We start from the raw sequence: 25,889 nt of genomic DNA, 5'->3' as shown, positions 1-25,889 counted from the left end.
GCCTGGAGCTGTGCCAGCAGCTGCAGCCGGCTTCAGCATAGTCCTGTAGAAAGCAGGATGGGCGCTGACTGGAGTGCTGCCATGCTTTGTGTGTGTGTGACCCATGAGGCAGCCTGGACTCAGAGCATAGTCTGCTGCTGACATTGCCCCTGCAAGCCACTAGGCCCCGGGGCTCTCCAGAATTGGTGGCAGTGATGCTTGCCCTGAGCCCCACTCCCCCCTCCAGCTTCAAACAACACCATTCAGCTGGCGGCTCAGCTCTTAATCTCCGGGATGAAATTTCCTGCTGACATCAATGGTGCTGCTGGAAGAGCCCCTGCTTATCCTGTCTGGGAAGCTCTTCCCTTTGTTTCCAGTCAGCTTCTAGCTCCAGCTGATGCACAGCGTCACCAAAAAGAGGATGCCAGCTGCGTTGGGTTCTATGCCCTCTTATAATGGGGTCAGGTATCTGTTTCTCCTTCACTGAGAGTGCTCAGGGGGCAGTGGAGAAAGCAAGCCCTGAGTAGGCAGCATTGGCACAGGTTTTGCTCTGGAAAACAAGGGAAAGAATGAAAAGGCCCTCGTTTTTAGCCCCAACACCCTGTCTGCTCTCTGACAATGCCCCGAGTGTTCTTGAAGGAGCACACACTGCTTGCAGACAGCTGAGACTGGAGCAGAGCACGGTGCCTGGTGGAACAGCGCTGCACAAGGGGAAGGCCGGGGAAAGCTGTCCTGTACGTGCGTACGATCACCCGAAGGAATGGGAACATTTGGGCTGGGATCAGCCAGTTAGAAGAAGGAAAAAAAAAAAGCAGTCTTAAAGAGGTATTTAACGTGCCGTGTCCTCGCATGCCACGCAGGGCACATGCCTGCCTTTGGGCTCGGCTCTGCCTCCGGCCCTACGAGGCAGACACGCCCGTGTGTCTCCGGGCTCGGCCACATCCATGGTCCCAGCGCTGCGGGCAGAAGGGACGCGGGAATGGAGTCAGCCACCAGCCTGGGGGGCAGCGGGAGCGGCACCAAGGCCCTGGGGCACAAAGAAAGCAGGGATGGATGCTGCGAGCACCTCACCCCTCATCTTAAGAAAGCGCGTTGCCCAGCTCCCCCCGCTGCCCGTGCAGTCGCAGATACCCCTGAGGGCGCTCCGCACCGCCCCCCGCAGTTCCGCAGCGGCACAGCCGCCGCCCCGCTTCTCGTGACGGTTCGTTCTGCCCCCGCGCGGCGCGTGGTTCGCCCCGCCGCCTCCCTCCCCCGGCACCCCGCAGTGGTTAAGTCCCACGGCCGGCCCCGCTGCCGGTGTGACCCGGAAGTGTTCCCCCAGTACTTCCGGCGCGCCGTCCGCTGCGCGGCCCGGCCTGGTGATGTGAGCGCGGCTCGGCGCCGGAGCCTTCTCCTTGCGTGAGTACCGGAACTGGGGCCTGTGGACGGCAGGCGGGTCGGGGGAATCACCCGCTGATCCAGAGCCGGCTGTGGGACGGGGGGCGGCCGCCGCGTTCTCCGGACGCTCGGAATCGACCCGAGCAGCCGCGGCCCGGCCCGGCCCTCCTGCCTCAGCGGGCGTCGGAAACTCGGCCTGCGGCGGGTTCTTCCGCCCTCAGAGCCGTGAGACCGTTGCCCTGCGATGGCCGCCCGTGCAGCGGGAGCCGGGAGTTCTCGCTCTGACCGCCTGCGGGTGGGTGTCCTCCTTGGAGGCCGGCGGCTCTTTGTTAGGGCTGCACAAAAAGCTCGTTGGTATGCATTTCTTTTCTTTTCCGTGCTCACGGACAGCGGGGAAAGCTGTCGTTACGCTTCCTAGAAACGATGTGAAAAACATTCCGAGGGAGGGCTTTCGTTGTGGTGGATGCGCGGTACCGCGCGGTGTGTCTGCAAACAAGCTGGTGGGCTCTCTGCTGGGACAGGAATGGCACTGAGCGTGCTGCTCCCACGCTGAGCTCCTGCATGCTCGATGCCAGAAGTGTGTCTGCAAAGACTGTGTGTTGCTCTGTTTGTGTTACAGAGAGCCTCAGCAGTGAGCTGCGTGGCTTTGACGGACAGTACTGGTGTGGGATTTGGGGTTCATCAGTTTGGAACAAAGCCAAAGGAGAGCTCCTCATTCCCCCACCTGTCCCAGGGTGGATTTTTTTCTGTGCCTCATCTGTGGTGCTTTTAGGGGTTTAAATGATTCAAATCATTGCATAGGTGGTTTTGATAACGGTATTTATGAGTTAATCTTTATGGAACTTAAATGGGGGAATGTCCAATCTAAATTTAGATGTAGAGAGCTTTTCAAAGGCTCTGTGTGCACATTACATTGGCACTGTGCAGGAGGAGTCTCAATCTGAATTATTCCCCACATAGTTCCTCTGACTGCTACATTTAGAGTACCAGGTGTACCACAGACAGATTCTTTCCAACTTTGTACAAGAGTGATTTTTGCAGCTCTGTTTTTGTACACTTAATGTAACGTACGAAACGGAAAGCCCTTGGCTTTAATTCCAAATATGTGATGGTCAGTTTGAGGAAGAAAAGGATGATTGCCATAGTGAGGCTCCTAGTGGCTGGGAAACTGCACTTATCACCTGGTTGGGTTAAAATCCCAATTTGTAGCCATGTGTAAGGATCTCAGTTCAGTAAACATTTTGAAGTGCTTGTTTGGTAAACCTGTATTCATATTGCTGTTTTAATGTTTTATTAATGTACTGTGAGGCTCTGTTAAATGGGAATTTAAGAACAGGGAGTGCTGGGAGGGTGCACAGCATCTGCCTTTAGCAGCATCTTTCCCTGGTGTGCAACCTGCAGTTTAAGGGCCCCGTTTGCTGTGTGCAGCCTGCAGATGTGTGCATGGTGTCTGTGGGAGTGCAGTAGGCTTTACTGGAAGCAGTGATGCTGGGCATTTGAGGGACTGAATCCCAGGACGAGATTTTCAGCCTGTTCACCTTGTTCCTGATGTTCATGAGCTGCATGCTGGCAGGACATCCTCGCTCCTGTTTGCAAGGAGCTTTCAGAAGGAGTTACAGGAGAGAGGATCTGTGGATGTGAGAGGCTCAGCAACCTTGGGCCTTTGGACAGAGTAAAGCATGCTGAGTGCTTTGCCAGTGGGGTGTTGAGGGCATCCGGTACTCCAAAACTGAAGGCAGCTGTTGCTGCTTCAGTCAAATGTTTTCAGGGAGAGCTGCTCTATTTGCTCTGTCTATGTTACCCACTAGCATGGCATTTGGGAGGTTTGTTACATAATGAACTTTCTATTTGAATAATTCATATGCACACGCTGCTGAAACGTAAAAATTCCCGGTGGAGACTGGTGTTCTGTTGTTTTTTTGTGTGTTACATCATGGAGGGACTGGGTTTTGATGAATCTGCATGTTTTCGGCCAGTATAAATCAATGCTCATGTTAACAGCCTCAAATTTAGCTAGAAGTTCAGTCGTCTCTTTAGACAAGAATCTCACATCAAGTTAGGATATGTCCTGACCAAGAACCTGGTTGAATTGAAGCTTGATTTTTTAATTTTTTTAATTTATTTTTAGCTCCCTGAGCATTAAAGACTCAATTATAACTCAGTCTGGTTCAGTGAAAGCTGCATTCTGAAGGCTCTGAAAAGCAGTTGTGCTACGTGGCTGAAAAAGGGAGTGGATGGGTGAAGATCTGCATCAAGAGCACTTTAATAAAACATACTGTTTTGTTCCATAAAAGATTTCAGTATGCAAGCTGTGTAATGCAGAGCAGAGAGTGGGAGAAGAATGCTTGTTTGGATTCTTGTGCAAACGTAGCAAAGAAGTTTCAGTATCTTTTTCTTAGTAAGATATGACAGCTAGCTTTGTAAATGCCACTTGATTGCATTAATCCATGATTTGTTTATAGAGCAAGCGGTCTTTACAGTGATCCTTCTTTCTTAATGCTTTGTAGCACTGTATATTAAAAGCTGTGCTTTGATCATCATTATGAATTTGGATCATGAAGCGTCTCTCAGTACCTGTCATCTTTTCTGCTGGTCTCTCCTAGTGCACAGCAACTGATTTGATTGCATTAATATGCACCCCGTGAAGTCTGCTCCTTTCTGTGGTTGCGTTCTCTGAGACTTTCTTATTCCTTGACAGAGCTGTGAAAAGGTCCCTTTAGAGGAAGACCTAAAGTGCATCATCTCTGTTCTTGTTCTGTTTGGTTGGGAACATGTACCTGTCGTTGTGTTAGGCCTCATTCAGAGGGTGAGTTAACCTCTGGTGTCTTTCAGTACTGCTCTTTACAAGCAGTACACAGGATGGTTTCACTGTTTGCAGGCTTTCTTTTCCTCCTTCCATTGGGTTACGCTATTTTGATTCTGGTTATGCAGTTTAGAGTCATTCAGGAGTCCAAGCTCTAATCTTTCTTCTGAACTGAGTTGTACAGGGAGCAGGCTTCAGCTAGCACTAAAACATCACTCAGAGATGAATGCTTACTGTAGGCACCTCTGATTTGAAACTGGCAACACTAATCAGTGACTTTCTTCCTCCTACTCTGGCTAAGGACTGCTGCAAGCAGTCTTTGCTGTAGCACCGTGTCCTTTTTACTGTTCACAGTTCTGCAAGCACATTTGCTGGCTGCTCTTTGCTGCACTGTTGCTTGCTGTGCACGTTCAGTGGTTATGGCCTCACTGACGTCTGCTTTCTTACAGGGAGTGGATCTCCAATGTCCTGCCATGGATGATGATAGCCAGGATGAACTGATAAACAAGAATGCCGCACTAGGCAAGGGCAGAAGGCAAAGTCTAGCATTCCTCAGTGAAACAGGTAAATGCAGCCTCTCTGTGCATGCACATTTCTAGTTCTAGGGCTGAGAACCCCCTTTCTTAACCTTCAAAAAGAAGTGAAGGTATATTTGTGACCATTTGTTTCTTTTTTTCCAAAGAAGTTTTGTTTTACTTTCTAAATGCCCGTGTCTCAGTCTGCTGTCGTGCTTCCGTTAAGTTCCTCAGATCTCCTTACTTTGACGCTGCTGAGAAGGTCACTGAGGAAATCTGGGTTTTCACTTTTTTATATAACATCCCAAGCAGGGATTCTGGTGTGTCCTTCACTGTTCTGCCCATCCACATGTCAAACAGACACTTGCCCTTTTTTCTCCTTAAGAAAGCAATGGTGGAAACAGTTGTGAGTCAGAAGGTGAAACTGGAAGTGAGGAGGAAGAAGATGACACTGAGGAAGAGGGAGGTGAGGAGGACAAGGAAGAAAGTGAAGATGAAGAATTAGAAGGTATGTGTGTAACAAATACATTTTTTTCAATAATTGGAAGAAGAGTGGGATGAAAGATTTTCTTCCAGACAGTAACTGTGACATGTAAATCTGCAGGTGTTGCTGTGTTAGGGTATTGGCCAGTGCCTCCAGTAATAAATAAATAAGGGATATTCCCCTGTATCTAGGTTTGTGAAGTGTTTATGTGTTTGAGAACAACTCACTAGCCAAAATGATGTAATTGCAATCAGTAGGAGTGACTAACAGTTGAGGGGTTCCCAAGGTGAGTCAAAAAAGATTGAAGTTACAGCAGTGGCTCTTGTTTTTTCCACTTACAAAAAGTATGCTTGGTTCAGTTTGCTTTGGAGCTTTAAAATGAATATTGTGATAGGGAATTTTGGGAATAAATTATGATTCCTCTTAAGGCTTGGCAGGAGGGAGAAAGGTGACTTAATTTTTCTTAAGTAACATCCCCATTCACTTATTAAGCTTATTAATTTGACTGAAAACCTAGAGTGTGAATGCATATGCTTCTGAAACTGCTTCACTCAAATTATCATTTGGATAGATAGAAACTGTTTTTCATTGTGTCTTGAAGCTAAGTTGGGTACAGTTTTCCAAGTTACTAATTGAACAGTCTGGTTCTGGAAAGTTGATGCTAGGTGCCAGGAGGCTTTATTAGTTCATCTTTTAGAATAATCATGTTTTCAATCAGGAAAAATTCATAGAAAACACAAGGGCTGTACTTTTTGGTGGTGGTGGTTGTTTTGTTTTTTTTTTTAAGCTTTTTACATAACTTCTCATTCTTGAAAATGGCTACTTCCCAGGTTTTAGGGAAAGACCCGTCTGTATTTTGTACTGAACATGAAAACATCTCTCTGTAATGTCTGAGTGTCTAAAATGAGTTTCACTCAAACTCAAATTTATTTAAGTAGTCTCCAGCTAGATATCCTAATTCCTTTGATTGCTATTTATTTGTGAAATCTTTACCTGTTCCACAGGTAAGTATAAATTGCTGCTGCTTGTTCTCTGGAGTGTCTGTTAACCAGAAGAAATGTTGGATGTGTGATAATTGTGCTTTTAACTTCCATGGTATCCTGAAGCATCCTCTTCTCTCAGTATTGTGTTCATCTCTTGTTTTTCTGTTGCCTGTCCTTCTAACATCTTTCAAGACTAGTTATGTTTCAAGGCTTTTTGTTTTTTTTTTTTCCTTCCAGAGTAATATATTCCTTTTTAGTGGTGGGATTTAGGGAGGAAAAAAAGAATAGAAAGCAGCAGAAACCATTACCTTGAGCTGGAAGGGCTGTACTTTGTCCTTGACTTACTTGGAATTCTCTAGAGTAATATTCCCCACCCTGCCTTAGCTGAAGCCCCACAGCATGTGAAAGCTGTTTTTTTGTCTCTCACTTTTTAAGACTGTGAAGATGATGATGAAGAGGAAGAAGAGGAAGAAGCTGAGGCTGCTGTGGAGGGAATGGCCAGTCCTCTCAAATTAAAGCCACACATGAATGGAGCGAACATCTCCTCTGATGAGGATGGTGAAAACTGCCCTATTTGCCTCAACACGTTTAGGGATCAGGCTGTAGGGACTCCTGAGAACTGTTCCCATTACTTCTGCTTGGACTGCATAGTGGAGTGGTCAAAGGTGAGCTGTTTTGTACTTGATTTCCTGCATCTTTCTGCTGTGTTCTGATCTCTCTGATTATATTTTCTGCTTCAGTGAGAACAGATCATGTAATGTTTATATTTGCTTTCTTGAGCTTTTTCCACATAGGTTACTGCTTTACTTGTTAGGATTCAGAGTTGTGAAGCATGGATCTGTTTCTTGCACCCATCCTGATATGTTCTGTTCTCTGAAAGCTGCCATACCATGAGCAAGTGCATTTCTAGACATCTGAAAGTCTTGGTTTTAAATCAAGACATCAGTAGTATTGGTTTTCTGTGTTTATAGCTGTATATAGCTCATTAAATTCTGAGCTGTGAGGATCAGAGTTTGTTGCAACAGTGAACACTTATACAAAGGATAGATATGGAGAATGACTAAATGAGGAGTTTGCTATGAATTCAGTCTTTTTCAAAGTTACATGCCACCTGTTGTAGATTCAGTAATCAAAGTCCAATAATTTTGATAATTCAGACTTAGTTAAATGGGCTTGCAAGTAATTTTGAGTAATTGCTCATTCTTCTGGAAAAAATAGTGTCCTAAAATGTGAACTGTGTTTCAAGGCCATGTTTGGAAGAACTGTGATGTTCCTTTAGCAATTGAATGCTGATTAAATGACTTCAATTCTATTAATAAAAGCTTTGCTGAAAGTTCATATTTCCTCCGTTACAACAGTGTGTTTGTAAACCAGATAAGTTAAATTTAAGTGCTTAAAATGCTCACTACATTCATTTAATGCTTATTATATGAATAATTGAAAACTTGCTTTCTAGAAATTGATTCAAGACTTCTTTATTAATTGCGTGGTGAAAATGGTTGGTTTTTTGTTGAGTTTTTTTTTTTAATTATATCTAGAATGCAAACTCTTGTCCAGTGGATCGAATCCTCTTTAAGTACATCAGCATTCGGGCACATTTTGGTGGTAAAGTCTTAAAAAAGGTAAGCTTTCTATTCTGGTAAACCAAAAAAATGTATTCTTTCCTATTTTGAGATTGCCTTTTAAGGAGCTGTTATAGGCTTGGGTTTTTTTCATGTTTAATCACATTTCCTACATTGTTATGTGTGGAAGCTTGGTGTTGGCTTTGAAGGGAAAAAGGATTGTTTGCATAACTGCATTTTTTGTGTGATGGATGTTTGACTCTAAGGTGCTCTGCATCCATAAACCACTTTGCATAGGGAAGGTGCCCAGCATAGTGCAAGTACTGCTGTAATACAGATAAGATCAATATAGGTTAATCATGATTGATCTGTTCTTTATGGCTTCCTACCAGCTCTGTTGTGTAGCAGTTGGCTTTGTAAGGGGAGAGAGGAGCCTGCAGTCAAACTCTTACAGGCACAGGTTGAGTCTGGTGATGGTTACTCACCATGAGGAATACTGAGGAGCTGTCATTGCCTTATTATTAATCAATATCTGAAACATATTGGTATTCAGAGGACATCCTTGCTCTCATTTGTTTTCTCTTTGGATTCCTTTTTTCTTTGAGTACTTTTGATCTTATTCAGGAGTTTTGACTTCTTAAAATAGTTTTCTGTGATTGTGAGTGTCTGACAATAGACAGTTCAATGGATCTCTACTAGTGTTTGCTGTGTTCAGTGATCTTAATTGAAGGTTCAAGTGTGCAGCAGCCATTTTGCTCAATTCATTTGTAGATTTTGCTGGTGTTACTGCTGGTGTGACAGCAGATATTAGAAGTGGCATGTTCTGCATTTCATATGAATTTCTCTTTTATTTAGATTCCTGTTGAGAACACAAAAACTCAGGATAGTGAAGGAGAGGATGATCCAACCTTTTGTGAAGTATGTGGCAGAAGTGACCGAGAGGATCGGCTGCTGCTGTGCGATGGCTGTGATGCAGGGTAAGATGCACTGAAATGAATACAGCACCTGTGTGGCTGCAGAAAGTACTGCAGGGCTAGCCAGTGTTGGGTCAGCAGGCACCATCTGCTCGTTGGATTGCCCCTTGCTGCTCTCCTCAGCCTTGTCCTGTGGCCAGACTTACATCTGTATATTTAGCACAGACATCCCCATGATGTGATGCATCCTTCCCTGACTGTGTAGTTGTAGAGGGAGCAGGTTTCCTGCATGGATGATGTAGGTGTGTTCTCCTGTTTTGATGTCTGCAGTCAACTGGTTGAAGATACTTGTGTTCCCCCATGCAATGCATGGGTGCATGAGGGAATGAACACCTACATCATTTATGCCTCCTTAAGGGAGTACCTGACTTGTTCCTGTTCACTAGGCTTTAATGCTGTGTGTAAGAGCTCAAGATAGACAGTTTGCATTACGTTTTGATGTCCTTTCTTTGTAGCCACAGCTGTTAAATTATTATGTTCTTCTTGCTGTCTCTACCTGACAGAGGTTTGAGTGTAATTTTGAATCTATAATCTTCTGCTAGAGTTTAAACTTAAACACTGTTTGAATCAGTCTTGCAGCATTGTCAGTTTGATGTCAGAAGTCAGTGATGGAATAAAATGAGATACTTGTTTGAATGAATAGGTAAAATAAGCTCTTAAAAATCTTTTTTGCTGAGCTTGCTAGATAGCCTGTGGGAGGTAAATGAGCAGCTGTATTCTCTCTGTGGGCTTTTTTGTGTTGCTACAGGATATGATTAGAGCATCAGGTGAATGCTCCTTCCCTTTTCTTTGTCCTGTGGTAATTGCAGTGTGTTATCAGACAGTGAGTGAGTTTTGGCATGGGAGGTGAAGCAGAGAACTTTACTCTTTATACGTTGAGATTTGGCATCGTGCTAGATCAGAAGTAATATGATGTTTTCCTGTTCTAGAAAAAATGCTTAGAAATGCTGCTAATTGAAGCTGAAGCTCTTACTTGAAGCCTATGCCTCGCAGTGTTCCTTGGCTAAGGATCTTGGTCTCAGCACTTAGTTTTCATGGGAGGCATTTCATTTATTGGGAAGTCTTTCCAGCAGCGTAATTTGAACACGAGTTGCTTCAGATCTTTTGTGCTATTGATGTGTGTTGCTTTGTGTGTTTTTTACTGCCTGAAAACAGAATTGAACAAATTAAGCGATCAAAGTTGGGTAATGTTAAGAGGCTTTCCTGGACACCTTCCCTTTAAGTGATTGACAAGGCTAGTTATTCAGCATGTGGGGTAGAGAACAATTCAAAATGCCTGAGGGAGAATCCCGCTCTCTTATTTCCCTTTTGAGATTTGTTGAGGATGAGCACAGTCCTCTGTAAGACAGCATTTCAGAGTCCAGTGGTTAGCCTCCATTCTGCAAATAGCAGTGTGGAGCCGTGCAACGGAGCAACTATTTCACATGATTATAGAGGAATTCTTATCACTAATTGTTTCCTTAATCAGCTGAGATGTATGTAGAATTGAATGCATTTATTCAACCTAAGGCAATGCAGATGACCTGTGGCTAGTTATGCAAGGTAAAATGTTCAAGAAAATATCAGTGATAATACCACACTGGTTCTCAGGAAATTGATGCCATTTCCAGATTGTCTTGTCACCGATTCAATGACTTCTTTCCTTTCTCTTCACTGTGTCCAGTTTGGGCTTTGATTGCACATTTGTTGCAGTCTGTGTTCAAATGGCAAGCAATATTCTGCATGGTGAGGGAAAGACTCTTTTCTGAATGTTTTTGAGCCTTAAGTGCTCAGAACACAATCTGGAATTAAAGACCATCATGCAACTAGCAGTAATGTTGTTTCTCTGGAGATTGATAGGAGCAGATATGTGGACCACAGTATCAACTTTGGGAAATAGTTTCCACACTTAGGATTATTGCCTTATGTGGGATGTGGATAGACATTAAAAAAGCTCTTGTCCTTTGGTAAGGAGCACATTGTTTGATTTGGTTATTCATTTATTTTCTTTTTCAAGGTATCATATGGAATGCCTTAATCCACCTCTGAGTGAAGTCCCTGTAGATGAATGGTTCTGTCCAGCCTGTGTTCCCATGGGTGTCGATGCTTCTGCAGGTAAGGATTTTAGTGTTGTTCATTAAAAGTAAGTGTTTTCCTCCTGATTTAAATGCTGTGAGGCATGTGGCCTTTTGAAGTCATGTTTAACTCCTGGGTTGATGCATTTGAAAATAATTGTTAGGCATTCTGTCCTTGAAACTCTTGATTGAATCATAGAATGGCCTGGGTTAAAAAAGACCACAATGATCATCTAGTCTCAACCCCCTGCTATGTGCAGGGTCACCACCCGCCAGACCAGGCTGCCCAGAGCCACATCCAGCCTGGCTTTGAATGCCTCCAGGGATTTAGAAGGAGTTCTGGTAATAACTGTAGATCAAAATCTTAAGAAACTCCACATACTGTACATTATAAGCAGTCTTCAACTTTCCTGAGGCTAGCCCTGGGCTTCCGTATGGTTGTGTTGTATTACACTGAAAGTAATTTATTAACACTCTGACCCGAGATTGCTAAAGTAACAGTGCTTTCTGACACTTAGAAAATCTTGTTTCTCTGTAACAACCTGCAGCAGTGTTGGTGTTGTCTGTGTTCATTTCTCTTTGAGATCACATCCATGTTTGAAGGCAGTTGATTTAGGAAAGGGAATGCGAACTTTTTTTTTTTTTTGTCCAAAGTTCTGGAAATGCTTTCACCTGTAGGAAGAAAAGTGACCTGGACATCTTTTCTTTCAAGATACAGATCATGTGAGTGAAGAAGAGGTTGCTGCACTCATGGCTGATGTTACTCCTACCACTAGCAGGCTACGTCCTCATGTCCGAACCCGAGCTATAGCCAGGACTCGGCAGAGTGAGCGAGTTAGGGCAACAGTGAATAGAAACCGAATCACAACTGCACAGCAAATTCAGGTACTTACAAATATTTGCTCCTGAGCTTCTGGAAGGATTTTGTACAAGAGCTGACATCAGTCCCCACGTTAAGTAGCTGATCTGTCTGAGTGTTGACTGTCCATAGCAAAATAGTCAGGAGCTATGGAGTGTTGGGAGGAGGTGGTTTTTATGTTTGTTTCAGATTTGTCATCAAAATCACTATAATAGGAGGAGAGAGCTTTTGTAGCAAAACCCAAATTATCTGAATTGGAGCTCTAAACACAGTCTGAAGTAGGTGCCTTTGGTTTTTATCATATCCATGAAAGGAGAGGAGGGTTAGAGACATTCTAGGGATATGATTGGCATGTATGGAGTATGGCCAATGTAATGCAGATATTCAGAAAAACCTCTTTCCAACCAAAGAACCGAAGTGTATGCTTCAGAGTGCATACACTTCAAATGCATTTGAGTGTGTGTAGAGAAGAAGAGGAATTTGAAACTTTGAAGGAACAGCCCTTGCTTATCACAAGGAAGTGGTGCTCTGAAGATGAACTCGTACCTACCATTTCAGTGAGTTTTCTGAAGAGGGAAATTGAAATGCTGCTGCTAGTGGTACTGCCTCTGCCTCTGGGCACATTTACCTGAGTATTAAAGAAGGAGGACTTTAAGATGGGGAGCACATACTGCTTTGACTTTCAGTATTTGCTCATCGTGCTTTGTTTGATGAACCAAAGGTCTGTTCAGTGGACTTGGAAGTTCTTCTGTGCAGCTGTACACTCTTTGCAGAGTCAGTGTTAGGATAGAAAAGACCTGTAGTGATGAAGGAGTTGGAAGGGCAAGGTCAGGTTCTCCTTCATGTAGTAATCAGTAGGTGAGAAAAGTGACATAAGTGCTTTACTGGTGTTTTAGTTTTTCAAGTTTCTCATTTGAATCTCAAATTGCATTTGTAACCAACTTGCTGCTGATCTTAAGCTGCCTGTATCATGTATCTTCTAATCTTGCACACAGCACGTGCCCAGGTACCTCATGTCCTCTCTGCTGGATGAAACAATTGAGGCAGTTGTAGCAGGCTTAAACACAGCCATCTACCAACGTCCTCTTACCCTGCAAGCTCCTGCTAGACAGAAGAGAAAAACAGGTAAGAGCATCAGGAGGCTTCTATGGCTTCCATCTGCAAGAATAGAATTTGAGAGGAAAGGAGCTCGAATCATACAAAATACTTTAGAGCAGCTGTATGCTATCACACCTGTGCATGTAAATGCATGACTTTTTATTCAAAAGCATCATTTAAAATCTAATGATTTCACTTCTTCTGTTTTATGCAGTGTAGATCACTTTGAGCTGCTTTGTATACTACGAGAATATGAGAAGGAGAGTATAGGGAACAATGCAGCACCAGCACTTAGCCAGATACTTGGTTGTCTTATGTCCCATCAGGTAGGAGGAGGAAAGCAGCAGGCAAGAAAAGAACTCAGACAAAATCTTCTGCTGGGAAGAAAATGTCGGGGACACAGGTGAAGAGACGCAAGCGTTTGATGAAGAAGAGAAGAGGAAAAAAGATAAGAGTAAGATCACGTGTGAGTTTCTGCCAGTATCAGGATCCACTGACTTTCTGCCACTTAATTTATAAAAGCATTATTAGATGGTATTAAAGGTAAAAATACCGTCTTGTGGTGGTAGTGGGTAGATTTTTCTTTTTTTCTGATGGAAATATCTGTAGAATGTGTACTTCAGAAAAGTGGTTTGACCTAGAAATGAATTGCAACTTCTAAGCAGGCCTGCTGGATTAGCTGACAAATCCTGGTACCTGAACTATAGGGATCGCGCTGAAGGATGTCCCACAGGCTTTGTGTTGTGCTCTTGCCATAAAGCTCTAGAGTTTCATCAGTATTCATGCAAGCTCAGTTAAATTTTCATCACCCGTCCTTTTTAACAAGCTATGGATACTTGTGTCTATGTTGCTGCAAATCCAATTAATCAGATATAAGGGCTCTCTAAATCCCTTTCAGTTGTGGTTGGTGTCCTGATAGGAATTACACTGGGTACTCTGACAACTCGACTGTTGTCCTCAGCCATCTTAGTGGGAATTTACATCCTATGTACAGAGCTGATGATTTTCAGTGACAGTCTTGTAGAAATTTAACCTGTCTGGTCACTGAAGTTAATACGTGGAGTGAAATCTAGGCCATGGTTAGATGTTCCACAAATTTTTTGAAAGCAAATGGATGGATGTCCTTTCTATTGATGGTGGTAACCTGGTCACTGTGCTTTGGCTAAGTGAAGAATTTGTACCTGCCTTGAACATACAAATAACCTGTCTTTGCATCTGTGCAGGTAAAAAACGAGGTTACTGCTCGCTCCCGCATTGCAAGAACGCTTGGTCTTAGTAAACCTGTGCGTGGGGCCTCACTTCCTTCCATGCACAAACCAACGGAGCCCTCACTTGGTCTGATGAGAGCAGATATTGGTGCAGCTTCTCTGTCTGTGTTTGGAGACCCGTATGAATTGGATCCTTATGAAGGGTAAGACGTCCTGAGTGTATGAGACTGTAATCCAGAGATAATTTTACAAGTCTTGAGTTGTTTGTACATATGCAGGGATGTATTTGTATCTTCATGAATGTTTGAAACCTGGGATATTTTGAGACTTTTAACAGTTCGAGTACTGGGTTATATTTTGGAGAAGAGCTTGTGACTTTGTGCAAGGAGTGTAAATGTCACATCTGAAAATAGCTTTGGATACACAGTTTATAATAATGTAATGCTGTACTTGTTCTTTCTTCCCTCCTTGGCCAAGTTGCTGAGCTCTTAAAGAATCAGCCTTCTTAAAACAGGTTTACTGAAATGGTAAGCCTCGTGAAAATCTTTTGTAAGATCTTCGGACTCCAGCCTTTGAGTAATATCACAGGAGTCAGGTGCTAATAATTCTTAGTTTATTCAAATAACAGCATTTTTGTTATTCAGAGAACAGTAAATTCATGTAGAATTAGGTGGAGCGGTGAAATTTTTGATGCTGCTTCTTTCCTGTTCCTTTCTCCAGGTGCTTTAAATTCTGGAGAAATCTTAGTATACCATAATTTGTATCAGTCTTAAGCTCTGGATTTTGGAAGTTACCAGATTTCCTGCTGAGCAAACCTTTTTGTCAGTCTTTTGGAAAGAAACTACGCATCTAATACTTTAAAATTAAACACCTACGTTTGAATCTTTCTTTTGTTAGGCAGTTCTGCTTAGCAACAGAAAAGAGGTAGATGGCACAGGTCTTTATGTATCATAATAAAACAGCTAATACTCTCTTGGCACATGTGTTGTAATGGTGTTATCCAATTCATCCATTTGGCAGTAATTTGGAGGTTTGTATATGTTCAATCTACCCACAGTAATGAAGAGGTTCCAGCAAATCCAGATTCACCACTGAGTGCCAAGAGGAGAGTTCTCTCCCAGTCAGCATTGAGGTCTCACCGTCCTGTAGCTAGACCTGTTTCTGTGGGACTTCCCAGGTAAAATTCCATCAAGTGTTTCTTCTGTTTTGTTCTTTTTAATTGTGCCATGAGTCAACAAGTGATCATTCTGATCTAGCATTTTTCTTACCATGTGTATTTTGAAAAATGCATAGACAATGCACATGGGTAAATAAATAACCACAGCATTTTACACAAAAATTACTCTTTATATATCGATATCGAAGGCCCCACATGTATTTTTGTGTAATAGCACTTACAGCTCTTAACTTTCCCACTGAAATTTCAAATTGATATTTTCACCCTGGTCTCTCTTTTACTTAAAGTTTAGATGTAAAACAATTGCTCCCTTATTTAAGAGGGCATAGGAAATGAGTTGCACGTCCAAAGGAGAGAATAGGAGAGAATGAGGGATGTACTTGCATCACCCATTTCCTATGCTGTTTGTTGGAACTCAGAAAACTGGAAGAACCTGTTTGAACCTGCAATTCAACAGGTTCTATTAAATTGTTCTGCTCTGCTTTGCTGTCTGACTGGTGTTTTATTTCCTCTACGTGTGTACGTGCGTGCACACATGTGCATGAGTCTCCCACTACTAGCCCCAATGGGGTTTCAAGACTGGGGCAGGGAATGCAATGCAGAAAGATAGGGCAAAAGGAGCAAGGGCATGACAGGAAGAAAAGGGTTGAGGAAAACAGCTGGAAACATATCAGCTGAGTCACAGAAAACTGCTAATCTGGGGCAGTTGGAGATTGGGAGAAAAGGAAGCTCATCCTAAATGGTTAAATGTTATAAGAGGTTTACATGGCTGTCTTCTAATCCATCTGACTTAAAGCAAAGATTTGTTCCTTGAGATTAAGATTGTATATTTCTATGATAGCTTGAAGGACTTCTCTTTCCCATCTCTGTCCTGCAGAAAGCCTTCCAGGTCACTTTGCGTGTCCTCTGGGATAGTTTAAGTAGCACATTGCTTAGAAGGTAAAAATGTTTAGCTGAAATCCAATTTTTCCAAAGGTTTGATTTGCCTGAACTACAGTGAGTTTCTTTTTTGTCTTTTTTCTTTTTTTTTATCTTAAATAATAAACAAACAGCAAACCACTGTAAGCACTCAAACCTTTTAAGTCCTTGAAGACAGGCTTAAATAAAATGAATCCAATAAAAAATAGTAAAATCATGTTTCAAATCCAGAGGAGTTACAGTTAAAACTATATTCTTAAGATGGTGTATGCACAAAGAGTGGTGTTATCCCATGTGTGGGAGCAGTGCTGGTTTTCAGTGCAATTCTTTGCTATGCTCCTAGTTACACTACCAGCAGGTATCTATGTGTATTTTCCTAACTGACGGCAGACACCGATTTAAGCTGCATAAAGCTTTTTTTTTTTTTACACAGTAATGTAGGTTTGAGGAGTATGCTTCTGATCCTGTTTTGGTGGGAAGAGACAGCTGGGATGGAAGTATCTCTGTGAAGTGCTGAACAGTGGCTTGTGCTTCACAAATACATCTTAAATGCTCTAAAAGTTAAATCATGATGCGTAACATGTAAAAGCCATCATCCTTATATAAGATTAGAAGTATTTGCTTAACAGAGGTCTATGTTATGATTACGTGCTTCCTATCTGGTGGTATTCCTGTGGGGATACTCCTTTTTGTCGTAGAGATGGGAGCTGAATTACTCTAGTGAAGCCAAAGCTATAAGTGAACTTCTGGCTGACCTCTGTTTATGCCCTTGATTTTGGTTTCTTTTTAATGTAATGTGTGTGTATAGAACAAGTGCTGTAAGAGTAAAGGAAATGTAACCCCTCTGAAACATGCAGAAGCAGTGTACCTGCCTTGAGTCCTGATCAAGAAGCAGAAGCTGCTCCTGTGCCTGATCTGTTGGGTAGTATCCTGTCTGGACAGAGCATCCTCATGATGAGTAGTTCTGATGTGGTTATCAACAGAGATGGTTCTCTGACAGCAAAGAAAGCAGGTAAGAGTTTGGCACTTGATATTATAATTAGCCTGTTTGTTTTATCCCTGTCTGCCCTGATCTTATTTCAAAAGTACGTGCTGTGTAGTCTTATGCTTTGTACTAAAAAGTAGAGAATTGGATAGAGCAGAGCAGTCTTAGTACCCTGATCTTCTGTCGTTGGTGATGCCATGCCTGCAAACTATCACTCAGTTCAAAGGGCATGATGAGGGCATTGGCAAGAAAGTTGTTTTCAGAAGTATAGAATACATGCTCTGCAGCTGTGTTTTTCATTGGCATGCTATTCCTTAGAAATACTATACAAATTGAATCTGAGAGCATTATTCTTAAAATTACTACTGATAATGTCCTCTGCTACAGTCACTTTTATCAATCAGCAATTGCAGGATGATTAACACAGATGTAGTTACGTCTGCAGAGCAGAAGAATTTGTTTCCTGAATATTAGCTGTTACCTCAAGGATGCCATTGTCTGACATTAAGCCTTTATCATCTGACCTAATCAGACTGTCTTTTTCCTACGTGATATGTCTACAAGCTAAAGTGGAACTTAGAATAATTAGTTCCATATTTATTTTCATGTCAGGGAAAAACTGTGAAATGTGCCCTGGAAAACTTAATTGTTTGCTTGTATGCCATAGCTCCACTTCACAGAAAATCAGTAAAAGACTCACGAGTGGATGATGGTTCAGGACATAACCCCCAGCTGAGTACAGTGCCCTCAGGGACCATGACAGGCAGCTCCATTTCTGGACCTTCTGTTTCTTCGGGGCTGAATACTCACTCTAGACCCACCTCATCGAGCTTATATTCATCACCTTCACCGAACAGGACTGAGCCTGCAGCAAACCCAGCACAGACTACATCAGAAAAAGCAACTGTAAAATCAGAGTATTCAGTGACACCCAAGGTTGTTCAGACTACTCACAGCGTAGCTAGTCTGAACAGGTATGGCTCCAAGCCAGATGAAATGCCCAGATTTAATGGAAACTCTAAAGACTTTGCACGTACCCATTCATCTTCAAAGCCCCTGTGCTGTAACTTGAATTCTGGTTCAAAGGCTGTAACTGTGAGGCAACCATTGAAGCCACCTCCCAGAAGAATTGACATATTTGAGCTTCCCAGGATACCAAAGATTAAAAAGGAAACCAGTAGCAAGCAGGTGGATTCAGAACCCACAGGAAGCCAAAGCTGTGACATTCCCAGCTCCTGTATAACCCAGCTGACTGGCAAAGAGAGCACTAATCAGCTGGGAAAGGGTAGCAGGATGGAAAGTCAGAAGTCAAATGCCAGGGAAACTCAGCAACAAACACGTACAAGCGGGGTATCTTTTTCTACCAACGCAGGCATGTATAGCAGCTCTTCACTACTGGGCACTTCAAGAAGCAAAGGCTCAAGTTCTTTTGAGAGTTTTAAAATTAATATTCCTGGGAACACAGGACATTCCAGCAGACTGTCTAACCCAGGATTCTGTAACACCTTCCGCCCTGTGGATGAAAAGGAGCAACAGAAAGAGAGTCCTTCAGCTCTTTTCTCAGTTAAGAAGAAGCAAGTCAAAAGTGAAATATATGATCCCTTTGAGCCAACTGGGTCAGACTCAAGTTCAGCAAGCAGCAGTCCAGAAAGGCTTGGCTCAGGGATCCCGCTAACGAATATTACCAGGACGATTTCCATTGAAAATCCAAAAGTTCAAACATTTCAAACTGTTCGTCGTTTTACCCCTTACACGGTAGAAAATATCTTTGGATCTGGGGCTGAATCTGATGTACCATCTAGTAATACAGAATCTCATGATGATGTGCCAGTAGAAAGTAGAATTGTAGAACAGATTTCTGATACAGAGGAACGAGACAATATGGATGAGGAAGACTTTCTGAGCAGTCCTTGCACTTCATCTGTTGTTAAGCAAGTTTCAAATGCAGAGCACTTAAAGGAGGAAGGTAGAGAGGATCCCGATGTGTTCTTCAATGCTGAAGAATTAATTAGATCTAATATTAATGTGAAACTAGAACCAGATAGTTCATCAAAGAGTGAAGGGGAACAGAAGGTCCAGAAGGCGGAGCAAACAGAGCGGCGATCGCGTTCCAGATCCTGTTCAAACTCCAGTTCCCGAAGCAGGAAGAAGGCTAAAAGGAAAAAGGCACTCGTCAAAGAGCGGAAGAGATCCCGATCAGGGTCTAGGGGCAGAGCACATTCAAGGGACCGAAGCTCCAGATCTACCTCTTGGTCAGGTGGAGAAGAGAGCAGTAAAATACACACGTTGAAATCCAAGAGCAGGAGGTCTTCTACTGACCGTTCCAGCAGTCACGAACGATCTAAAAAAAAGAAAACGAAGGATAAAAATAAGGATAAAAAGGCAAAATCTTCTTGGTCTAGGGAGAGAAAGAAATCTAGGTCGCGTTCAGGTAGTCCTGGAAGTAATTCTGAGTTTTATGAAAATAGGAAGAAGAAAAGACGGTCTCGGTCAAGGTCGAGGCGGAGGGGTCGTTCCCGATCAAATAGTATTGAGAGGACAAAGAGGCGGAAACACAGGAGAGACAAAAGCTACGAGAGGTATGATAAAGACAGTAGCTTGAGGTCAAGAGACAGAAAGAGATCAAGATCCAGGTCTCGGGAGAAGAGAAAGTGGAGGTCTCGGTCTCGGTCTGCATCTCGATCGCAAGAGCACAAAAGCAGCAAATCGAAAGAAAAAAGACCACGATCGAGATCGCGTTCTAAGGAAAGAAAACGTAAATCAAAGGAAACCTCGCTTCCTCCTCCCCCAGAAAAAGAGCTAAGGCCTCCAGCTGAAAACGTACCCAGCTGTCCAGAGCAATCCCATTCCTTCAAACAAGAGCCGAAGGATGAGCTGGTCCTAGAGCAGCTTTCCGTAACCATCCAACCAGATGTCAAACTTGAAGAAATGCAGACTGAGACCCCAGTTCAGCAGAGTGAGGCCCAAGAAACTGCAAAGGCAGAGGCCACCTGTGAGGTGGTGGCGAGTGAAATTGCGTTCCCTGTGCCAGAGATCACAAACGTTTGTGTTCCTATTGGTAATGTGGACTCTTTTGCTGAAACAGAATTAATGAATACGAGTGACCCAGGACTGCTCGGTAGCTGTAGTAATACAAACCTTGAGATTACTGTTAAAATAGAAAATACTGCGTTATGTCCACCTCTGATGGAACCATCTCCAAAGAAGGAGGTTACAATGCATGCTCAGACCGAGGCTGTGCCAGTTCAAAGCTCCTCTCAAACAGCAGATTGTGTGAGAGAAGTTAAAGATGAGTGCCTTGTGTCCAATGAGAAGACCAGTAATTTCATTCAGCCTGAACTGGAGGTGGTATCTCAGGGTCCTGTGTTGAAATCTAAAGCACCTGTCAAGAGAGTTACTTGGAATCTTCAAGAGGAAGAAAGCGGTGTGATGTCTGCTGGAAGAGCTCCAAGTAAGTCTCTTGAGAAAGCAAAATGCAGTCGAAGCAGGCAGTGTAAGGCTTGGGGTGGGGGTGCCTGTTTGAACTGGGATGATCCTATGGTTCTCAGTCCTGGAAGCCTTGTATTTTATGCTTGTTCAATAACAAAGTGAGTCATGCTAATGAATTGGAGAGGATGTGCTGTCACTTCCAGAGCTCATCTAGCCGGTGGCAGCTAGGTTGGCTTTGAACCATATACTGCAACCTGATCTCTGAACTGACAGTCTATGCTTTTTATAGTTAACTGGAATGATTTTCCCTCAGAATTTAAGACTTTTCAAGACAGAGTAGTGTTGCACGTCTCTAGCTCGCTCCTGTGAGCTGCGATAAGCCAAAGCTGCTGAGAACAGTCTGACTTGGCTGCCTGTGCTGAGTGTATTGACAAAGCTGTGTGGTTCTCGTGGAAACCCACTAAAAAGCAATTGCACAAGTGGATGATAAGTCCTCTATTATCAGAAGCTTTAAAATGTTAATGATTGCTAAACAAAGTCCTTTATAGACAGCCTTGTTGTTAGATCCTTCATTGGTTTTAGTGGCGTTCTGGGGTGTTTTTTGTTTAATGTACAATTGCTTTGAATCTTTGACCCGTGAAGTTTATTTTGTTCTCTCTTTATTTTTTGTTTTTTATTTTTCCCTTCTCTTGGGAACCCAGGGATGCCGTTTTACAAACTTCAGCGAGCAAAAGAAGGAGTCTGGAAAGCAGAGGACTTGAACCAAACATTAAATCAGGTGCAGTTAAATGAGCCTCCTCCAACCAATTATATGATTCCTGAGCCTATGTTTCCTGATCTAGATTCCTCTCAGGTTGGTTCCTATTCTGACAGCCAAGTGTCATGGAAGGCATCCCACTTCATCTGTGCCCTCGTTGTGCAACACCCTCCACTCATGGCAGAGTTGGCCTTCCTCTGTGCATAGTGCATTTCATAAAGCCCATACTCCTCAGCAATCCTCTAATCACTTTATCTTTTAGGTGGCTCTTACAATTGAAGAAGCAAGTTTTCCTTTCATTCTGCACTATATGTGCAACTTGTGTTTTCAGCACTCGCTTCATCAATGGTTATCTTGTTTGAGAAGCTGTCAGCATCTCGCTGATTGTAATCAGGCTGTGAATTGGCCTGTTGGCATTAGTCTGTGCCATCAGTCTCTACACTCTCCATCAGTGACACGCTGATTGGGGCTCTTGCTAGTTCCTGGTGCACAGAGGGGAGGACTGTAGCTTTCCTGATTTAAACTAATATTTTCCTGCCTATTTCACTGGATAAAAGGTACTCTGAAAATCCTCATCTGATGCTCCTTCTTGTGAGTACATGCATTAATGAAATTGTATCTGGTTCACAGGTGTACTGTCAAAATATACCTTTGACGCCACCTCTGCCCTCAAGCCTCCCCCCATACGCACCTGTCAGCCAGCCCACCGTTCAGTTCATCATGCAGGGCAGCCTCCCTGCACTGGGCTGTGTGGCAGGCCAGAGCCTGACTCCAGAGCCAGGCAGCCTGGCTACTGCATCTGAACCAGGAATTCAAGCTGCTTCTGTTGGAAATGAAGAAGAAAAAATCAAAGCACCAAAACCCGAAGTGGATAAAACGAAGAATGAGGAAGTGAGTGAATGCTACCAAGTGGCAAATGCATAACTAGAATTGCACGTGCAACCTGCAGTCCTGTTAATTGAAGCATTAGCCATTATTTAGAAATTAGAAGCAGTGCACAAATGAGCTGTTTATTTGAACTTAGTTCATAACTCTTAGAAAACCTTGACTTTAAAACATCTCATACATTCTCATGGTGCTTGAATGCATGAATGTTTGGAAGTCACTCTCAGAAAACCAGAATGTCCAGGCTTCTCCAAACACCTTTTTGGTTTATTTGTTTTTTTTTTTCCTTCTCTCCCTCAGTTTTGAAGTAAACATCAATATGGAGAGGAGGACTGTATCCTGCTGCTAATCAGCACTAAAAATGCAGAGATAGTAAAATACTCTGGAGATTTTGCAAGTGCTACTCCTTTGCTGCCAGGTTTTGGATTTGCTGTACAGATGATCTGCTCTAAGCTCTCAGTAGATGTTAGCATAAAAACAGTTACTTTGACAGGTGTTTTATTTTCTACTATAAAGTTAAACTGGTGAAATGATGTCCCCCACTGAACCTTCATTTCTGAGCAGCAGTTTTTAGGAATTTGATCTTACAGAGTAAGTTTTGATGCCGTCTCTTCTCCTTAATTTGTAAGCAACTTTGTAATTTTTAGAGCACTTGCAGAGATACCTGAGGCTTTCTCTGTGTGGCTGTGGCTTGCTGCTTTTAGATTCTGTCCCTATTTTGATGGACAGATGTTTACTTCAGAGCTTCCAGAAGGGAAGAAGGAGATGAAGATTAGCAAGCGATGTTATGTTCACTTGTTAACAGCATATTTTCTGGGACAGAATAGTGTTTCACAAAGCAAGGATTCCTCATAGCATGAAGTTGTTTCAAGATTTTTAAAGCAGATCCTTTCAAACTGGTTCTTACGTGGTTTTTTGAAAGGTGAAATGAGTATTTTCATTGTTTATGCACTTCTGCATAAGAAAGTAGAGAAAAGTAGATTCAGAAAGTGCTTGCATGCTAACGCATGGTAGCAAACTTTTCTTTGTTGTGCAGTACATGAAGAAGCTTCACATGCAGGAAAGGGCTGTAGAAGAAGTGAAACTTGCTATCAAACCCTTTTACCAGAAGAGGGAGATTACAAAGGAGGAGTACAAGAACATTCTTCGAAAAGCTGTGCAGAAGGTAAGGTGGCAGCAAAGGGGAGGAGCTGAGCAGTTAATGAGACAGATGGTGGCCTATCAATTGCACCTGCAAGCTTCAGTGATTGTGCTTAATTAATGTGTGTGATTAAAATAGCAGATCTTTGGACTCTGACACGGTCTCCATGGTCTCGTGAAACACATTAGTTGCTTTAAGCAAGGCTGAGCAGTGCCATTGAGAGTTACCAGACTGTTGCTTTTATAAGTTGTTTTCAGAGGTGTGGATCAGGTGCCTTCAGCTGCCTCAGCTGAAATGTTACACAGCCTGTATTTTGAGTGGAAAAGGTTAAACCTCCTTCATTAAAAACTTCCTCCACATTTGTCAAGCTGCTTCTCCTAGGGTTAAGAAATAGTTTGTTGATTCCTTGGGCACCTGTGATGTCCCTGAACTTTAGAAGAGGGCTTAGCTGTTTGGGTGACATTGACTTTTGCCTCAAAACTTAGTGCTGACTGGATTGTGGTTTGGAAAAAAAGTACCTTATCACTAGAAAAATGCATGTTGTCTTGTGAAAGCAATTAATGTTGAGGTCGTTAAATGATACCCTGCAGAACTGTTTTCTCTCTGCCCTGCCTTCCTGATATCGCTGGAAAATTGTCATAAATCAAAATTCCTGAGATAATGACTGCAGTTCTGCACCTTCTCCTGCATGGCGTGTATGAAACACAGATCCAGTTTGCAGAAAAACTGAGCAAAACCACTGACAAAGTCACTGAATGCTTGTCTGAACAATGGTTAAGTTTTGAGTTCTCTAGGAGAAAGGGAGCAGATGCTACATGCCTTAGAATGGGTCCTCAAAATTGGCACGTTCTTTGTCTGAGCATTCCTCCCTCTTTAACACTGTGTATTGTGTGGAATTTGCTGGACTATGGCAGTGCAGTTTGGTATGTTAAATAGAAACCACAGGAAGGCCCTGCAATAGAAATGATTAATTTTGCCTGTGGAGACACTTCTGCAAACTCAGTTAGTGCTCAGTAGATAAGTGCTGGGGCAATTTCTGCAGTGCTTAAAGTAAAACATTACCAGTGAGCACTGCTCCACCTATTGCAGTGGCAGAGGTGTGAAAGCACAGCAGCATCCAGCTCTTGGGGCTGGATATTACTTGTGTAGTAGAGGCAAGCTAGGGTTACAGGGCAGCTCTGATGTTGAGAACTTCTTACCTAGTCTTTGGCCCAGCATAACGACTGTGCTGGTGTTCTAATACACTTGTTGTGGGTGCAGTCATACATGTTTCTGTGGAAGTCATTAGCTCAGGCTGTTGTGCCAGGCTGTTCTGACACTTGGATAAATCTGCTCAGTACGTTTCATTGTAACGGAGCAGAGGCTGAACTCTTTAAGACAGACCATGAATTGCAGCAGTTATCATGGATTGGAGTTTGATATGACGTGCTCGAGTGCATTTAGACCAAGATATGTTGTACATCTTACAAATAACTACAGAGGATAGACCTACCCTGCTGCTGGTTGAGAACTTAATTATCCTTGTTGTCTGCTTTGCATGCCCTGGTATGAGGCTCTAGGGCCTTTGCAGGAGTTGGTTCTTCTGGGAAGCTTAGGGTTTCTGATCACTTGTCTTCCTGAGCTGTCGTGATACCTTTCACTGACTGAACGCCTTGTCTAATCCCTCGTAGATCTGCCACAGCAAAAGTGGAGAGATCAACCCTGTGAAGGTAGCTAACCTGGTGAAGGCATATGTGGAAAAATACAAACATATGAGGAAGCATAAGAAGGCTGATGTTGAAGATACTCGTGAAGTGGAAAACTGAGAGCAAGCTTGCAGCCGATGTGACTTGATTTGAACTTATTTTGGCTGAGAACATTGTTCCAGAAGGAAAAACAGATCTGCAGTAACATCTCATTAAAAACCGATTGCAGAGAAGCAAGTTTATAATAGGATTGATCTGCTGAACCTGCTTTTGAATTGTTTCCATATGGGAATGAGCTTGGAGTTTTTGTTTTGTTTTGTTTTTTTTATTACCTATAGATGTAGAACTCAATAACAATCAAATGCCTCAGACCAGCAGAGTAATTCCAGGAGAAACAAAGAAGAGATTTGTGTTTAGGACTCCCGGATTGCTACAGTTTTCAGGGTTACTTTGATCACATTTTTGGGGCTGTGCACCTGTCTTGCTAAAAGTTTGAAACTGGACACCACTTTTCATATGCAGTATATTGAGAGTTATATACTGTTTCCCTTGTGTTTATTTATCGAAATATGGATTGTTCTTTAGGAATTTCTGATTTAATACTTGAAATGTGGTATTTTTAGCCTGCTCGATGGTGAGCGAAGCTTTACTCGCTCTGTCGGCTGGGGATTGCAGAAATGAGCTAACCTTTATAAATTGACTTCAGAAACACTGCTCGAGGCGTGGTGTTGATTTTCACTCTGTTGGAAGTATCTCGTTAGTGAAAAGTTTAATTTTGGGGAGGGACATTATGTTGCACTTCTGTAAATAATGCACTGATGGCTGGTTTTATGTCTGCCTTTCAGGAAAAAAATGAAACAAAAAGCAAACGTTGTGAATTTTCAGTAACAAGCTTGAGGAACAAGAGTGAACTGATGTACAAAGCAGAAATGTGACAGAATTTATAAAGTTATTTTGAATGGTTTTAGTCCTATAGCAGGTGTCATTTGTTTGCCTCTTTCTCTGGCCATTCTGTA

At 42.8% G+C, this 25,889-nt stretch overlaps 1 protein-coding gene across 3 annotated transcripts; it reads left to right on the top strand.

Moving 5' to 3' along the window:
• Positions 1–1,248: 1,248 nt before the first annotated feature.
• PHRF1 (PHD and ring finger domains 1) lies at positions 1,249–25,846 on the top strand. Of its 3 annotated transcripts, none has more exons than XM_052696203.1 (18): positions 1,249–1,377; positions 4,609–4,723; positions 5,060–5,182; positions 6,577–6,806; positions 7,680–7,763; positions 8,559–8,680; positions 10,674–10,771; positions 11,444–11,616; positions 12,586–12,715; positions 13,015–13,142; positions 13,912–14,099; positions 14,954–15,073; positions 16,849–17,003; positions 17,644–20,427; positions 21,107–21,183; positions 21,793–22,053; positions 23,084–23,212; positions 24,859–25,846. In XM_052696203.1, the coding sequence occupies exons 2-18, from the start codon at positions 4,633–4,635 to the stop codon at positions 24,991–24,993; spliced, it is 5,028 nt and encodes a 1,675-aa protein (XP_052552163.1). In that variant the 5' UTR covers positions 1,249–1,377; positions 4,609–4,632; the 3' UTR covers positions 24,994–25,846. The 3 variants fall into 3 exon arrangements, with proteins under 3 accessions (XP_052552163.1, XP_052552160.1, XP_052552161.1); XM_052696200.1 differs by having other exon boundaries at positions 13,015–13,154; XM_052696201.1 differs by lacking the exon at positions 1,249–1,377 and adding an exon at positions 4,077–4,162 and having other exon boundaries at positions 13,015–13,154.
• Positions 25,847–25,889: the final 43 nt, after the last annotated feature.

Source organism: Tympanuchus pallidicinctus, unplaced genomic scaffold (assembly GCF_026119805.1).
Source record: "Tympanuchus pallidicinctus isolate F22 unplaced genomic scaffold, pur_lepc_1.0 scaffold3, whole genome shotgun sequence".
Taxonomy (NCBI): Eukaryota; Metazoa; Chordata; class Aves; order Galliformes; family Phasianidae; genus Tympanuchus; species Tympanuchus pallidicinctus.
Note: the sequence above shows the minus strand (reverse complement) of the source record. Positions and strands in the feature narration are given on the sequence as shown.

Bases quoted from the DNA above. Each gene is read 5' to 3' on its own strand.
- PHRF1 (XM_052696200.1), top strand. From the start codon at position 4,633: ATGGATGATGATAGCCAGGATGAACTGATAAACAAGAATGCCGCACTA. The intron at 12,716-13,014 runs GTAAGAGCATCA...ATGTCCCATCAG, and splicing joins TAGACAGAAGAGAAAAACAG to GTAGGAGGAGGAAAGCAGCA. The intron at 21,184-21,792 runs GTGCAGTTAAAT...TCTGGTTCACAG, and splicing joins TGAACCAAACATTAAATCAG to GTGTACTGTCAAAATATACC.